The 18,178-nt window shown below is 40.6% G+C and overlaps 1 protein-coding gene across 2 annotated transcripts in view; it reads left to right on the top strand.

The window, feature by feature from the left end:
* Positions 1-18,178, top strand: part of PLCD1 (phospholipase C delta 1) — a 170,587-nt gene that overhangs the window by 105,057 nt on the left and 47,352 nt on the right. For both annotated transcript variants that reach the window (XM_075315396.1, XM_075315395.1), the window contains exon 3: positions 17,751-17,979. In XM_075315396.1, coding sequence (XP_075171511.1) covers positions 17,751-17,979 — 229 coding nt within the window. The remainder of the gene's footprint in view (positions 1-17,750; positions 17,980-18,178) is intronic.

Genomic DNA, 18,178 nt, shown 5'->3' with positions numbered 1-18,178 from the left:
TCACCATCCACCTTTTCTTTCCAATGAGAATAGGTTTTCCAACATATGGCCTGACGTTCACTTTTTTTCATGACAAGAACTCTTCAGTGCTTTCTCTATTACTCCAAAAATCTATCTTTGCACCATAAAACCAATGTCCAAATTTGATATCAACAGAAAGGGCTGCTGCTAATTTGAACCAAGTTTTAATAACTTATTGTTTTTTTCCTAACATTTCAACGACGTATCTAACGATATATCGCCGGGGTCACGGATTCTGTGACGCACATTCGGCATCGTTAGCAACGTTGTTGCGTGTGACACAAACGAGCTGCCGTGAACTATAGAAAATACTCACCAAATCGTCCATCGTTGACACGTCGTTCATTTTCAAAAAATCATTGGTTGTTGAGGACGCAGGTTGTTCGTCGTTCTCGAGGCTGCACTCATCGCTACCTGTGACACCTCAGGAACGACGAACTACAGCGTACCTGTGTCCTCAACGAGCACCGAGGTGGGAGTGATGGAGATGCGCTGCTCTCCGCCCCTCTGCTTCTATTGGCGGCCTGCTCTGTGACGTCGCTGTGACGCCGCACGAACCTCCCCCTTTCAGGGAAGGTTGTTCACTGCCAACAGCGACGACGTTAGGGAGGGCTGTACGTGTGACACAGACAAGCGAGATTGTGCGCCACGGGCAGCGATTTGCCCAAGACGCACAAACGACGGGGGCGGGTGCCATCGCTAGCGATATCGCTAGCTATGTCGCTCCGTGTAAAGCCCCCTTAACGGTATGTCATCTCTTGGTATAAATTGTTAATTTATACATTTTATTTTTTATCAAACCTAAATGAATGAACTGTTACACAGAGTTTGTTTTAGTATCTTTTTTTTTTTTTTTCCTTTTTTTTCTTGCCAGTCTGCCTGCCACTGTATGGATATGTTCGCACTCAGCAGATACTGTGTGGATTTTCTATCCGTATTTTTCAGGTGGAAAATCCACAGCAAATGTGATTTATTTTCAATGGGTAGAGCAAAATCAATGGTGAATCTGCTGCAACATCTGTATGTAATAAATGTGGATTCTACAGATTCAATACATAAATTCACAACTTTTTATTTTTCATTGCAATTACGTTCTGTGTGTCTGTACTTTATGACATCTAAATAAAGAAGTCTTTTGGCGTCTTTTGAAGCTCAGAGTTTCCTTTGAGATAAGTGACTCCTGTGTTATCTAAATGGAAGTCGGGAGTTATTATTCTGAATTTCTTCCACTACTTAAAAAGGATATTTCACTATTTTTTTACATGTTAAAATAGGCTGTCTTAAGATAAGAGCCGAAAAAAAAGTGTTTTATTTTTTTATTTCTTTTCTCCATTGTGGTAATATTGGTTTGTAAACTTTAGGGTGCCTAACATGCTAATTTACCCTTCAATCAAGGGGCTGTGTACAGGGATTCTTTTCTGGGGGCAATTTTTTTTTCCTATATGAGCCTACCTTCTTATGATTGCGCATTGTCATACAGGTGAAAAAGTAAGCACCCCCTGAGAAGGTCAGATCCAGTTTCTTCACTGTGATCTGGAAAGACTGATCAATCTAACTTTATAACATTGAAATCTTCTTACTACCGAAACTTACTGACATTACAAGTATCAAGTGAGGAGGGGAGCTATGCCGTAATGTCATTACATACAATAATATTGGGAAATAATGCTGCAGCCCTCATCTTCCAGCACTGTCATGTCATTCATAATGTAATGAAATGACAGTGCTGTGAGAGGAGAACTGCAGGGCGTCACATACAGTGCTCTGGATCTATGCCATGTATTGGGGCATTATTTCCTAATGCCTGGAATAGATCTAGAGCACTGTATGTGATACGCTGCAGTTCTCCTCTCACAGCACTATCATTTCATTACATTACGAATGACATGACAGCGCTAGAAGATGAGAGCTGCAGCATTATTGCCAGATATCGTTGTATGTAATGACATGATGTAACCCTATTTCTTCTATGTGTGATCATGATTATCCTTATCACTTGTTAAACATGTTATCCTCCATCCAGTTTGTTTGTGTAATATAGATACCTTGTTAAAATAGCTTATGGACATATATTTGGTAAAACTGATTGTTGCAAAATGATTCTACATTTACATGAGCATACCTTCATACTTTTGCCTGAAATATTAAGGTCAGTTGTCAGTTGAATATATATATATGAATATGAATATATATATATATATATACACATATATATATATATATATATATATATATATATATATATATATATTAAATGAATATATATTAAATGAATATATGTGTGTGTATATGTGCGTGTATGTGTATATATATATATATCTCTATCTATATATATATATATATATATATATATTGTGTGTGTGTGTGTGTATATATATTAGATATATAATGTGTGTGTGTGTATATATATATATATATATATATATATATATATATATATACACACACACACATATTCATTTTATATTATATATATATACACACACATATATTCATTTTATTTATATTTTTATATAATATATATATATATATATATATATATATATATACACACACACACACACACACACATTATATATCTAATATATATACACACACACACACACTATATATATATATAGTGTGTGTGTGTGTATATATATTAGATATATAATGTGTGTGTGTGTGTGTGTATATATATATATATATATATATTATATATATATATATATATATATATATATATATATTATATAAAAATACAAATAAAATGAATATATGTGTGTGTATATATATATAATATAAAATGAATATGTGTGTGTGTGTGTGTATATATATATATATATATATATATATATATATATATATGTATATAATATATGCACACACACTGTGGTGGTCCAAAAGTAGGTGGACAGTATGGGTAATAGGTTTATCACACATGGTGTAAAGTGAAACTGACTCAATTGCCCTTAGCAACCAATCAGATTCCACTTTTCATCCTTCACAGACTCTTTGGATAATGAAAGGTAGAATCTGGCTGCTAACGGCAACTCAGTCAGTTTCACTTTACACCATGTTTGATAACCCTTTTGGACCACCCTGTATATATGTATGTTATGTATGTATATATTATATATTATTTTAGTTGATTTATGCTTGTTCAGGGACCCTTTTACATGAGCCAATGCAAACTGTTTGATAGAGTGCATATTGTTGGCACCATGTCCACACTTTATATGGAGGGATATTCTGCAGATTGTTTTTTTTAGATTTTTCAAAAGCTGTAATTACCAATGAACAAGTGTTTGCTGATCTCTGCTATGTCTGCACGGGCCAGTAATTAGAGCAAATGTTCTTATTATTGCCCGTCTATGTGCTAGCTCTTTACTGTGTCTGTTCCACTCCTACTACACACAATCCTGCAGTAGGACACAGCAGAAGGAGAAGCATTTGCTAGATACATTTTGACTAGCTACAGTCTTGGAATTGGAAGACTGTGTATGATGTATAATACATAGCAATACTCATTAACCCCTTAACGACCGCGGGCAGTAAAATTACGTCCTAAATGACATAATCTTACTGCCCGCGGTCCTCCGGCGGCAGCATGCCGCGATCGGCACACATCTCAGCTGATTTTCACAGCTGAGATGTGTGCCTGCTAGGCACGAGCAGAATCGTTATCTGCTCGTGCCGATTAACCCCTTATATGGCGCTGTCAATACATGACAGCGCCATTATAAGCGCGATTGCGGTAAGCATTTACTTACCACCCGAAACCGGAAGTCACGTGACGCGATCACGTGACTCCCGATAGTTGTCATGGTAGCACAGGGTCATGTGATGACTCCTGTACTACACATGACTTGGTTTCACTTTCGCTGTGCCCGGGGCACAGCAAAAGAGAAAGACAGCGTATCTGCTGTTTACAGCCTTGTGGCTGTGATCAGCAGATACTGCAGAGCGATCGGAATGTTGATCGCAATAGCCCCCTAGGGGGACTAGTAAAATAAAAAAAAAAAGTTAAAAAATAAGTTTTAAAAAATTAAAAAAAAACAAAAAAACCTAAAAGTTCAAATCACCCCCCATTCGCCCCATTGAAAATTAAAGGGTTAAAAAAATAAAAAATATACACACATTTGGTATCGCCGCGTTCAGAAACGCCCGATCTATCAAAATATAAAATCAATTAATCTGATCAGTAAACGGCGTAGCGGCAAAAAAATTCCAAACGCCAAAACGACGTTTTTTTGTCGCCACAACTTTTGCGCAAAATGCAATAAGAGGCGATCAAAACGTAGCATCTGCGCAAAAATGGTACCGTTAAAAACGTCAGCTCGAGACGCAAAAAATAAGCCGTCATTGAGCCTAAGATCCCGAAAAATGAGAACGCTACGGGTCACGGAATATGGCGTAAAACGTGCGCCACTTTTTTCGGACAAACTTCCGATTTTTTTTTAACCCCTTATATAAAAGTAAACCTATACATGTTTGGTGTCTACGAACTCGCACTGACCTGAGGCATCACACCCACACATCAGTTTTACCATATAGTGAACACAGTGAATAAAATATCTCAAAAACCATAGTGCTATCGCACTTTTTTTGCTATTTTTCAGCATTTGGAATTTTTTTGCCATTTTCTAGTACACAATATGGTAAAACTGATGGTTTCATTTAAAAGTACAGCTCGTTCCGCAAAAAATGAGCCCTCACATGACCATATTGACTGAAAAATAAAAAAGTTACGTCTCTCAGAAAAAGAATGGCGAAAAAAAAAAACGGAAAGCGAAAAATCGGCCGGTCGTGAAAGGGTTAATATTGGTGTTGGGGAACAGTTTTGTCCGTTCACCACATTTCCATGTGCAAAGTTCAAAGTTGTTTCTTGTCTTACCCCAACATCAAAGTTGGTTGAGAGTTGTGTTTAGCCGCTGGCAGCCGCCAAGCCTCGCCGTCTTATGTTAGAATTGTATGATAAGTATAAAGCTATATCATAAGTAATAACATGCCCCCGCTGTGCCTTCTGGCCGAGCCCCACTTACATTACCACTATAAACACTTGTGGTCTCAGAAGTCTATGTATAGAGTTTGCAGTGATGTATGTGCTTTTTGGCTAAAACCGCTGTATTAGGAGCCTTATCCCAAAGAGTGGGTAATATGAATCGAGGTGTAATGTTCAGATTCATTTATAATATTAGGAACATGCCAATGTACAGAAAGAAAGTAATATAAAAGTATATTAAATATATATAACATGTGCCAAGCTTGTCCCACATTGTTATATGAAAAACAGTAAAAAAAAAAACAGGTAACTTTTCAATTTGCATCTTATTAAAATTCCTCTTTATTCTCAAGAACTGAGGAAATTTTAATTCCATTGTTTACTGCTCGTTGCATTATCAGTCAACACTGCTCTTTATCACTGAAGGCCGGTCACCTGGGCAAGTTGTGCAGCACTTACAAGCTGTTTGCTGTAGAGCTTGCAAGCACTGCTCTGCAGCTGGCCAGATCATTGGCTACGGCCCACTTCAGTGCTTCTGTTTCATCCTGGAAAAACTCACAGTTCAAGATATTAGGCTAACCATGCCCTGTTGTGAACTGTTAATTTTCAGGAGCGTACTGAAGTTGAGGGGTGGTGAGCTCCTGAAATGTACCGTGTAACTATCCTATAAGATTTTAGTACTACTGTACCCTTCTAGCTAATGTACCTGTTACTGATGATGATGATGGCAGGCCTTTTAATTAATTTCCTCAATACTGGTGTATTTGAAAGGCGATTTTAAAATTAATTATCATTATAATATTTTATTGATGTTACTTGACTGTTACAATTTGGAGTGAATCTGTCACCAGGTTTTTGCTCCCCCATCTGAGAGCAGCATAATGTAGAGATAGAGAACCTGATTCCAGCAATGTGTCACTTACTGGGCTGTTTGCTGTCATTTTGATAAAATCAATGTTTTCCCTGCTGCAGATCTAGTAGTTATACAAAGCTCATGAATATGCTGGACTACCTGCAGCAACCCAAGTAGTCCTCTAATGATAATCTACTGCTGATTAATCAGTGATTTTATCAAAACTACACTAAGCAGCCCAGTAAGTGATACATCACTGGAATCAGGATCTCTGCCCCTGCGTTATGCTACTCTCGGATTATGTGGCAAAAACCTGGTGACAGATTCTCTTTAAAAGCCCATTATCTCTACCACTTAACTGTATGACAGGACTGGTTTGTGCAGAACTATTTTGGAGCTGCACAAATTTTATGTGAATGTAGAGGTAACAGATCTCTTGGATTGAAGCCATGTTGTGATGTGCTTCATGCAAATGCCTTGATCGTCTGAAAACATAAAACCAAAGTTAACCGCGCATTTACATGTTGGCATATGGCCTCTATCTCCGATATCCTGCTGAGCCTTCCGTAGGAAGAAAAGTAAACATAAAAGTAGTTTTACAAGCAGATTTCCTTTTAAAGCCTGACTCATAGTGAATTAAAGTTGAGTGTTTTAATTATTTAAAAGCCATATTTGGAGACCCGTTGATTACTCCAGTGTATGCAGCATCACTGAAAGTGACTGAATCCATAATTCTAATAGTTTAAACAGGACCTGTCACTTGGTCAAAAACTTTGAGCTAAATAATTTGCAAAAAAAATAATCCCCCAAGCTCCATTGAGTCTGCTACCCTTTTCTATATTGTGCTGCCTCTCTCCTTTGCAAAAATATTCACATTTGTTTCTTCAGAAGCGCAATATGTGAAATCTCTGGTTGTAGTGCAACTGGGCGTTTCTTAAAGGGCATGCACACTTTCATCCATCCTTCCCAGATACTGCCAGTCACAACTCGGCAGCCTCTGAAAATGCTAAACTGCTAGATTAGATGCTATGATTGTCAATGTCTGATTGGGAGGGATGAAAGTACACAGGAAAAATCCAGGTCACCGATCACACCCGCTGTAGTGTTACCATGTCCTGCGCTCAGAATGGTGCGGCCACCAATAGTAGGATAGAAGAAAAATCCAGCATTGGACATAAAAATGTAAAAGTCCATCTTTTATTTGGAAAAATTATTAAAATCCAGCAGGTCAAGTGACCTCATAAGGAACCGCAAAGAACAATGCGTTTCGACACTCAGGTCTTAATCATGTTCTAATAGTGATACGTTGTTTGTTTCCTTTTGAAAGATCTGCCCGTATACCATAATTAGTAATACCTGAACAATTGTTCAAGACCACTCCAGGACTAGTGGTTGTGGGGGATCTAACAAATAGAGATAGATGAATAAAAACCATAGTAAAATACAGATTAAAGTGTACAGAAATCTGCAAATATTTGTGAATATAATCTTATGATGATCTTAACTACATAATAGGTGGACAATTTATAACAAAAACAATTGACAGAGATAATACTGAATATGTACAATAACCATGTAAGATTCATTCTAAAAAGACAATTTCCAATACAATGTATATGATCTATATAATCTCCATACATCTATTAAAAAAGTGTATGTATCATATATTGAGAAACATTCTGCATGTAAAAATGTTCCAATAAATGTAATTAATATAATTACTTTAACAAGGGAATTTTACTTGCTATATAATATTAATTTTCAAATGTATGTAATCCCATCTCATTAATACATTGTAAAAAGATATAATATCAGTAATATGGAATACATTTGTAATATGCAAAATATATCTCACAAGTAACCAAAGGTGTAAACAAAAATATACCAAAATAAATAAAATTATATATTTCAATGAAATGCAACTAATAATGTAGAATAAGATAAAAACACGCTCCCATATAGACGACTCTGAAGAAACACCCAGTTGGCCTGCAAAGCAAAGATTTCACATAGTGCGCTCCAGAGGAAACAAATGCGAATATCTTTGTAATGGACTGATGCAGAACAGAAAAATATGACAGAATTGGAGAAGCTCAGAGATTTTTCCAAAGTATTTAAAGTACCTGTCACTTACTAAAAAAAACCAAAACTAATCAGTCTATGTTGTAAAAAGGGTGAAAATTAGTGTAAATGAACCATTAGAGATGTAAAATGTCTAGCAATAAGACCTGTGAGCAATGCTGGGTATGTTATTTTATCTGAGCAGATCCATTCTACAAAATATTCTGTTTTGGCCAGAGTTTTATATTTTAACTAGATGGTGCCGCGATTCTAGCTCATTGGGTATTCTAGAATATGTATGTAGTTTCTGTGTCACGTTGCTAAAGCCGCAGTCGGTTAACTAAAGGGCCTGCCCGCACCACTACCTCAGCAACACCCACATCCAATCCGGAGGCAGCTGAGCAGAGAGGTGGGTGGGACTTGCCAAGGAGGAAATAGGAAGCAGCCTAGTGATGGACAGTTCGGCTCTTTTTGTTTATCCGGTTCCCGTGGCTCCGCTCACCAAAAAGAGACTTTTTCTCGGCTCCTTATTAAATATCTGTTCACCCCAGGTGAACACATATTTAAGATTATAGTAACGCCGCAAAATCCCCGCCCACCCGTGGCTTAACCCCGCCCACTTACAAGTGACCAACTATATTGTTCAGTAGGCGGAGTTTAGCCGTGGGTGGGCGGGGTTTCAGCGGCAAAAAGAGCCGTTTAGAGATTTTATTGGCTCACACTAGTGATCTGGCTAATGTCAGTCACTGCAGAGAGCCGGATCTTTGTGTCGGATCGTTCGCGACCGACACATCACTAAAGCAGATGCATCTCCCAGCCTGCAGGGCCAGTGAGGGGGGAAAAGAAAGGAGGGAGAAAGTACTACAGAGTATGAAAAGAGAAGAAAGTACAAGGTGAGTATAATCGTGTTTTGTTTTGTTTTTTACGGTGTTCTGAAGACTGCTGATGGGGTGCAAATAGAGGCTTCTGTGTGCGGCAGGGTCTATGTGCAATGAATCAGTGAAGCGTCGTTCAAATCCCACGCCAATTCGCAGCCAGACTGCGCCTGTTGCTGATTGGTTGCGGGCGGCTGGCGCGACCAATCGGCGACGTGGGATTTCTTTTACAGACAGACAGAATTAGACAATTACAGTGGAACTTCGCTTAATGAGTAACCCAGTTAGCAAGCTTTGCTGAACGAGCAAATACTCACCACACACACTTCCGGTTCCGTACATCTACCGCGCTCTGACCCGCTCTAGCAGTCCACACAAACACACAAAAGCACGCACAAACACAAACAAACAAACACACGCACACACACATATTATGCTGACCTTACCTTCCATTCCATTGCTGGCCTCATGGATCTTGTAGTTCGCCAGGACAGGATTTGTATTGGCAGCCATCGTAACGAGGGAGGAACTTCCGCTGTCAGCCGCTACTCAAATGTAAATCTAAAATAAGAAGTGCTGATAGTGTAACACCAGATGACAAGTGCAGTATATACAGGAGATATACACTCACCTATTTTGGTTGAGAGTGTCACAACCACTGATAAGCATAAGATAATGCAAATCAAAAAAGTTTGTGGAGCCTCTGTTAGGAGTCTCAACACAGAAACCAGCCAGATATCCCTCCGGGAAGGACCTAGCCAAGGAGTGGCTCTTTTTAGGAGACCACCATAACCACCATATTAAGTGGCCCTTTTAGTCAATATCCAACTTTTTGACAAGTTTAAAGATATGACAAGGGAAATACCAAGGCCAGATATCCATCCACAGACAGCTGTTTTGGGGTATTGCCCCTCATCAGTGTGGAGTAGGATTCTGGCCAGGTGGGAGCAATGCCTAGTAGACCAACAATACAAAACAATCACTGATCTCGGGGAGACCAGCCAGAGAAAACACTGCCGGCAGCCAACGAGGGCGCTCAAAACGGTGAAATCCTAGGTGCATTGCCCCCTGGAAAATATGCAAATCAAAAAAGTCCGTGGAGCCTCTGTTAGGAGTCTCAACACAGAAACTAGCCAGATATCCCTCCGGGAAGGACCTAGCCAAGCATAAGATAATGGCGTCTGCTGCAGCCCCACGTGGATGAGCATTCAAAATGGAGTAGAGAAGGGGTTAACGCCGCGCATCAGCCAAATGAAATTGTAGAGATGTTGATGAATAATATCTTTTTTTTTATTTCATTTTATTTTTTTGTTGATGTCCTGGTCCTGAGGAAGAGGTTTCGACCTTGAAACGTGTAGACCGATGAAATAAAAAAAGATATTATTCATCAACATCTCTACAATTTCATTTGGCTGATGCGCGGCGTTAACTCATTCTCTACTCCATTTTGAAAGCCGCTACTCAAAGGCAGCGTGCTAGCCAATCAGAGGCAAGCGGCTCCTGCCTTTTGACGTCAGCGCTCTGGCAGCGGAAGTTCCTCCCTCGTCGCGATGGTTACCCGATACACATCCTGTAGCGGCCAACTACAAGTTCCAGGAGGCCGGTGATGGAACGGAAGTTAAGGTGAGCATAATGTGTGTGTGTGTGTGTTTTTGTGTGTGTGTGTGTGTTTGTGTGTGCGCATGTTTGTGTGTGTTTGTACATATGTGGAATGGCACAATAGGGGACCAGGATGGGACATTTAACAAGTTGTGGAACGAATTGTCTGCATTGCAATGATTTCCTATGGGAAATCGTGCTTTGCTCAACGAGTAACTTGGTTAACAAGCACACTCCCAGAACGGATTGTTCTCATTAACCAAGGTTCAACTGTGTGTGTGTGTGTGTGTGTGTGTGTGTGTATATATGTGTGCGAGTGTTATATATATATATATATATATATAATTACATAAGCACGCTTCTAAGTTAGTGGAAAGCATGGTACTGTTCAACTTGATTAAAGAGGTTGTCCACTACTAGGTCAACCCTGTCTCCTTCCCCATGTTTTACCCCATTAAAATAAAAAACAGCCTATACTCCCCTGTCATGCCGGTGCATTTGTGACTATATCGCTTTTCCGGGACTTGAATCACATTGTTACATCCCATGAGCCCTGCTCTCAATCACCGCCAATTGCATTCTCCCCGCCCTAGGACATATAAGTAGTTAACAGAAAATGAGTGGCCAGTCGTCGTTCTCACTTTTTGTTGATTACTCATACGTCTGAAGGTGGGATGAAAGAAGCCGGCGGTGATTGGGCACGGGGCTCGTAACAACCTCACTTGAGCACCGGGATCACGAGCGCCAATGTCGCCAAAACTATGCTAGCATGGCTGAGGAGTGTAAGCTTCTTATTTTAATGGGGGCAAAAATGGGGAATGAGAAGAGGTTGTCCAAGTAGATGCATAGGGGCTCAGTGCACCCTTGACTGGGCCAAACAGTTCAGTGCACATTCCCACTTACTTATTTTCTATCTATTCCTGCGCTGCGTTAAAGCTAAGGCTGTCAATCGAGGAAGGTTGGAAAGTGAACTAAAGTGTCTGGCTACACATGAGTGCACCGAACGCTTGTGCCTGCTTTGACCAGACATTTTGTGTTCCCCTTCAAAACCTGGATTGAAGCCCAAAATTAGGCTATACTTGAAAGTACAAAGTTACTCTGTCTCCTGACGTGTGTTAGTACATACTTGATTTTCCTGTAAGACAGAATACTAGATCAATTTTAGGGTAGCGACATACTCCTTTGACAAGAAAAGGTAACGCATAGGCAGCATTGATGAAATGCTTTGAGTGTAGGGTCATTTCCCCAAGTAGTTACACCCAATTGTCAGTTTTACATAGGAAGAATAAGGCTATGTGCGCACTAGAAAATGGACTTTTCTTAAGAAAAATTCGCACCCTCTGGCAGAATACCGCACCCGCGGCAAAAACCACACCTGTGTTTTTGCTGCAGTTTTGCCACGTTTTTTCCACGGGTTGGTTCCTGCGGATTTTCACCATTATCTATGGCAAAAAACGCAGGTACCTGCAGAAAAGAAGTGACATGCTCATTCTTTTTGCTGCAGAAATTCTGCAGCAAAACCTGTAGGGGGAAAAAAATGCAGTGTGCGCGCACACCATTTTTTTTTTTTTTTTTTTTTTTTAACCATAGGTTTTGCCGGGGAATGACTCCAGAAAGGTTATGAACATTTTCTGCAGCAATTCATGCAGAAAAACCATAGGCAAAAACCGCAGCGTGTGCACAGGGCCTAATAGAGGATTTATACAAGGAAAATAAATGCTCTAGAATATTTCATGGAAAAACAAGTAAAACAGAAATGTCTGGAGAAGGGACTGAGCCTCTTTAATGTCAGGGCCGCACATCACAGTGAAGTGTGTTTTTAATTTCTGTGGGAAAGACTTTTGCAATCTCACAGGAAAGGATCTGCTTCCCGTCCTCCTCGGACTGATGTAACAACATGAATATAGTTGTATAGTTCATATTACAAATATAATGGAAACCGCTTACCCTCTGACTTACATTTCTCTGTTTGATTTCGTTAATCAGTCAGATTTTCTTTGACCACCTTGTATTTGCTGAACAAATATGGGGTTAGTAGATTTCAGTGAGTTATTCATGCCCCTGAACATAATTGCTGTAACAGGAGTATCGGCCATTGTTGTGCATGCTGCTAATACAGCAGTGGTAGGGTGTGTCCTCTATTCAATGGAAAAATCAGAGGTATCTGCTTCCAGCCAATGTTTGCTGTGACTTTTTCTCCTTTTATGACTGGACTTTGTATTTAACTGATATCAATACTTGTGTTTTATTTCTTCTCTGTTGGACAGCAGATGAGTTTGGCACGCAGCCCCTGAGCCAGATTCAGCACACCCTGAGCTTTCTGATGTGACTTTATAATCAGGATGACCCATAGGACATTGTGCCTCCCGATCTGTTTATCCATGTGAAACATCTGTATTTACAATGGCACTTCCACGTGCTCCACCTCATTCTTTAGTTTTGTGCTAAATCATCCTCTGCATTTGGAAAATATTTTGTACTTGGGTTGAAAATGTGCATTTAAAATGACTTAAAAACAAAATCTTCACTTTATGAAAAATAAGGCTGTACACCCACAATGAGTTTTTATTAAGTTTTTGACTTTTTTCTGCGTCAAAAATGCAGCATCTTACGCTATGTGTTGGCACCCCTGAGGCTTCAGTCGCCACAGGGTACTGCACCTCACTTAAGGTGCGGTACTCATCCTGGATCCAGAGGAGGTCGGTACCGGTTTCACCACACACCATTCACACACACAACCAGGTTGGCCTCCCCATGGGGACCGGCTAGGGTTGGATCTTGAGGTAGTCACCAAACATGGGGGCTGCCACCCACTAGCGACAGGGAACCAGGAGAGGAATGGCCACCAGGGGGAGTTAGGAGCAACACGACAGTTAAAGAGTTCTCCAGCGGGAGAGGAAGGGAGCAGTCTGGTGTTACCAGTGGCTCTGGTGGGACGCAGAAGTTTATACGGTCGCTGAGGGGAGAACTTCATTGCTCCCTTGGGACCGGTGCAGAGCAGGGTGCAGAATCCTAGGGTGGATTATACTTCAGGTTGTCCACCAAAATCTGCAAGCCAGGGGGATTGCATGTCCCTCTGGCCACCACAGTTCCTGGAGCACAGTTCTAGATAGGATCCGGAGCCGTGAACCAAGTCCGGCCACACCGCGGACCCACAACGCCTGCATACGGGATGGGAGCAAACACTTTTCAGGAACTGGCGTCCCCAAGAAGCTTCAGGACACAGGGATCTATCTATAAAGGCGCAAGGAGGAAGGGCCCACCATCCACTGTACCGGTTTTGACCTCAAACGGTTCCAGGAGCGGCTGGGGCCCATCACGGCGTCTCCCGGGTAAACCAAGACTGTGAGTAAAAGAAACCTTGAACTCGCAGAGGCTGTGTCTGCCTGTCCTTGCCTGCGCCGTTGCCCCGCGCTTCGGAGCCCGCCATTACTTTCCCCCTAATCATCCTCCCCGGGGCCCACTCCACCTGTGGGGAGCAGAAACATCTTAGCTGCTACGACCATCAGCCCCGGAGGGCAGTGACAGCAGTGGCAGCTAATTCCCTAGCTGTATACTGCAGGTGGCATCACAAAATCAAACCTCCATCATCCAAACCCCTTCTTTATTGTACACCTCGGGGCCACGAAGCCAGGTAGGGCCACCTGTGACATCTCAGACCCGACATCACCAGGCCCAGCGACGAGTAACAGTTAACCCCTTTCCCCATGGTTGCTACATGTCAATATGCGGAGTTTTTGTTGCAGATTTTGTGCAATTTGTTGTCCAATTCTGCATGTCTATCCTTATGCCAGAAACGTCCATGAAAATTCTGAAGTGCTATGCACACGTTACTTCTTTTTTCCTTGCTGTTTTTCGGTGCATAAAAAATTCTGTAGCATGTCAATTGTTTGGGTTTTTTTTTCCTACATTTTTAAAGCCCTAGGCATTGAATTAACAAAAATGCATGGCAAAAAGCGTACCAAAAACGCATGCATTTTTGGTGCGTTTTTCTGCCACAAAGTGCGTTTTTTGGTGCAGAAAATTTCTGCACCTAATTTGCACCATGCACACATGCCCTCACAGTTTGAGCAAAGGGATGGGATTTATAGAAATCAGATTTTTCCCATAGACTTGCATTAGATGTGGAGAATCTGCAGGTAAAATACACTCATGCGTTTTTAGTGCATTTCAGCTATGGAAATGTATCAAAACATATGTACAGTAATTTGCCATTAAGGATCAAAAGTAATGATGGGGTGGGGGGAGGTCGGGAGAGGGGTTGGGATTCGAGGAGATACATTATCTGTAATTTTGTAGTTTAACATAATCATAATGTATGTATTATATGATTTATTGATTATATGTTTTTGTTATTAAAATCTAATAAAAAGGTTAAAAAAAAGTAATGATGGCCATAGTGCTTGGCACTGCTCAGGTACTCAGTGCTTGGCCGAGTATTGCGGGTGCTCAGATATGTCATTCATGAAACATCGAACACAAAGCACAGGCTCCCTTCACTGCATGATGTGAGCAGCCACCGCACTGAGAGCCACTTTTAGTCTCTGAATGGCACTCACTGGGGGTAAAAACAAAGTTTTCAGATGTAGCGTGTCCCCCAAAAAAAACCCAAAACCCATCCTCCTTTCCCCGGAAATGCTCTCTTTATGGCTGGCTGTATGTTGGTGGAGAGCTTAACTGGCCAGTCATTGACTTCCATTAGACGCGTTACTCGAATTGAGCCCGTCCAAGTATTTGACCTACTCGATTCGAGCATTGCAGTGTTCACTCATAATTTTGAGTCCTCAGTGTCGAACATTGTACTGCTCACCCATCATTATTTAAAAACAAAAAAGATTTGTTTAAAACATGACATATCAAAAAAAAACAAGAAACACAGCACCAAAAACATGTTAAAAATACATGTAAAAGAACACACACTAAAAGCAATGAAAAACATGCAAGTAGCCTAATTTATATATTATTATAAATAATATTTACTGGTCTTCAGCTCGATCTTGAGCCATGGTGACTTGATGGCATAGGGGTTTACCTTTTGGATAAGCAGCACTTGAGTGCCTGCTGTGAGTCGGTTTATTTTCCTTCCCAGTACCTTTTCCTTTCACTTTATATGAACATGTTTTTATTTTCTCACACTGGGTTTTTGTATCCTTCTGCACACCTCCTTCCTCCTTCCTTGTAGGCAGTGTGTTGTGTTTCCGCTCTGGTCCTTCAGGAGGAACGAGAAACCTCTTGACGGCCTTTTAGGCTTCAAATATAGAAATTAGAGGTATTATTGTGTCTGCAAAAGCTTCCCATAGGTAAAGCTATCATGTAAAAGTTGTCTTTACATTTCTGTCATTACAGTTGTAGTGGCCTGTAGATTCTTTACTTTTGCTTTTTTCATTATTAATTAGGGCACTTGCTTATTGTTAATTATTACTTGTTGTAGCTTCATTACCAGTGTGTTAGGGCTAGCTCAAACTAGTGTATAAATTGGACTAGTTCAATCCGATGAAAAAATGGACCAATGTAATTCAATGAGGCAATGCAGATCTGCGCCTTTTTTCTCAGCTGTATTCGGCATGAGATAGAAAATCACAGCGTGCTGCTATTTGACTCAAAATCTGTGCAGTGCGAGCAAGAAATCGCATGCGATACGGACCACCAGTAAGACCGGGGCCACACGGGGCACTACTGCGATGCTCGCATGACACTCGGCTCGTGCTGGCAGCACAGCAGGAGCCGAGTGTCATGCTAGTATCCCTGCGACTGAGATCCGACTGTGCGAGCGGACCTCAGCTGCTGGGGTCGGGCCGGCTCTCAGGAGGGGCGGGCCGGCATGGAGGAGGGGAGGGAGGGATTTATCTCCCTCTCTCCTCCGTAGCCGGCTATTGCGATTCTCGCCCTGCACTCATGGTACACTGGTGTACCGCGAGTGCAGTGCGATTTTTCTCTCGCCCCATTCACTTGAATGGGTGCGAGAGAAATGAGTCTCTCATTACAATGGCAGCATGCTGCGATTGTTTTCTCGGTCCGATTAGGGCTGAGAAAATAATTGCTCATGTGCTCTGATACACAGGCTAGAATTGGTCCAAGTGGAATGTGATGTTTTATCGCACTCCACTCGCACCGATTTTCTCGTCGTGTGGCTTAGGCCTAAGACATCCGATTTTTACAGATACATTAAAGTTCTGTAGCATTGGAAACTAAATGGTCCAGTAAAAGATTAATGTTTGCTTAGTAAAAAAAAAAAAAATGGATTGCACACTGATAACAAGTGAGAAACAAATCATCCCACTTTTCTGGATGACCATAGGACCAATGCAGGTATAACTTAAAGTCTTATCTGTTGAATCATACATTGAAACCATAAGGGACGCAGTATGCCAAGAGCCATAAACACCAAGTAGCACTTGTATATTGAAAGTGAATCTCCTTCTGGCAGTGGCTTTGGTCATTTGTATATTGTATGAAATAGTACAGATACAATTCACCCTTTCCAATGTAAATATGTTAATGGTTCCAGTATTTGGGAATCCACTCCGTCGTGTACGGATGGAGCTTGTGAGGCAACGAGTGGTCCTAGTAGAAATCATACCAAAAATGTATCCGATCCAACATGAGATGAAACAATCTAGAAATCTAGCAATTATCTTCTCTATGTCCATGCTATGCATTTTAGTGAAGTTGAAATTAAAAAATGAAAACTTTTTAATCTCGTTCCGGATCAGTGAATTGTAATGACCATTTTCGCACAGTTTGTAAATACTTAATAATTTGGATTACCTATTGTATATTCAAAAAGGTGCTTTAAAGTTAGGGCTTCTTATTGAGCATCTGTCTCGGGCAAGGGTGATGTGTAATCCCTTGTGTATGTGTAGATATTAGGTGATATGAAAAAGTTTAGTTTTTTATTATGGGGTCAGCAAAAGGGTTTAGAACCGGTTTAAAAAATTGACAATTTTTTGCAACCGAATCCTGAATAAGGCAAACACTATTGGAATGTGTCAGGCCTCATTCACACTTTTTGGGTTTGATACAGATTTTAGAACTGATTTTGCACCAAAACCTATCACGTCTAATTCCAATCTGCATCCCAGACATATGAATGGGGGTTTCACCTGTTTAAATGCAAAGGGAATTTCCATATGGATGTTCAGCTGCAGCACAGAAATGAGCTTCATGCTATTTATTTCTGCAGATTGCACATAAATTTGGTAGGTTCTAAATAATGATTATTCCACATGGTAAATTACACATCTATATGCCTTCTGCTGACAACACATAACCAAACATCCTGATATTGTGGTTTACACTGTCCGACTCTGTTTTATTTTTTATAGGAATTAATTCTATTTCTTCATCCTTTTTTCAGTCAGCATTGATGATGTTGAAGATGTGCGTCCAGGCCATGAGACAGAAGGGATGAAGAGGTTCGCCAGCGATGTCCCAAGCGATCGATGTTTCTCCATTATCTTTAAGGGTCAACGAAAGAACCTCGACCTGATTGCCAGCTCCAATGAAGAAGCTACGCACTGGACTGAAGGGTTAAATAAAGTTATGAAAAATTGTCGATCCATGAGCCAAAAGCAGAAGCTGCAGCAGTATCCTTTACATGGTGTCTTTGGAGACCACCTAATAAATACAACTGGATTATGAAAATAGAAATATATCTTGATCTATAGCCATTTGTTTTATAATTTGCAAATGCTTAGAGAAACGCGTTTGCGAGGGAACAGAATTGCCATAAAATTACAAAGGCCTTACCTATTATTCGTGGACGTAGTTTAACAGACATGAGAA

Source organism: Anomaloglossus baeobatrachus, chromosome 6 (assembly GCF_048569485.1).
Source record: "Anomaloglossus baeobatrachus isolate aAnoBae1 chromosome 6, aAnoBae1.hap1, whole genome shotgun sequence".
Taxonomy (NCBI): Eukaryota; Metazoa; Chordata; class Amphibia; order Anura; family Aromobatidae; genus Anomaloglossus; species Anomaloglossus baeobatrachus.
This window is presented reverse-complemented; position numbering and strand designations above follow the sequence as displayed.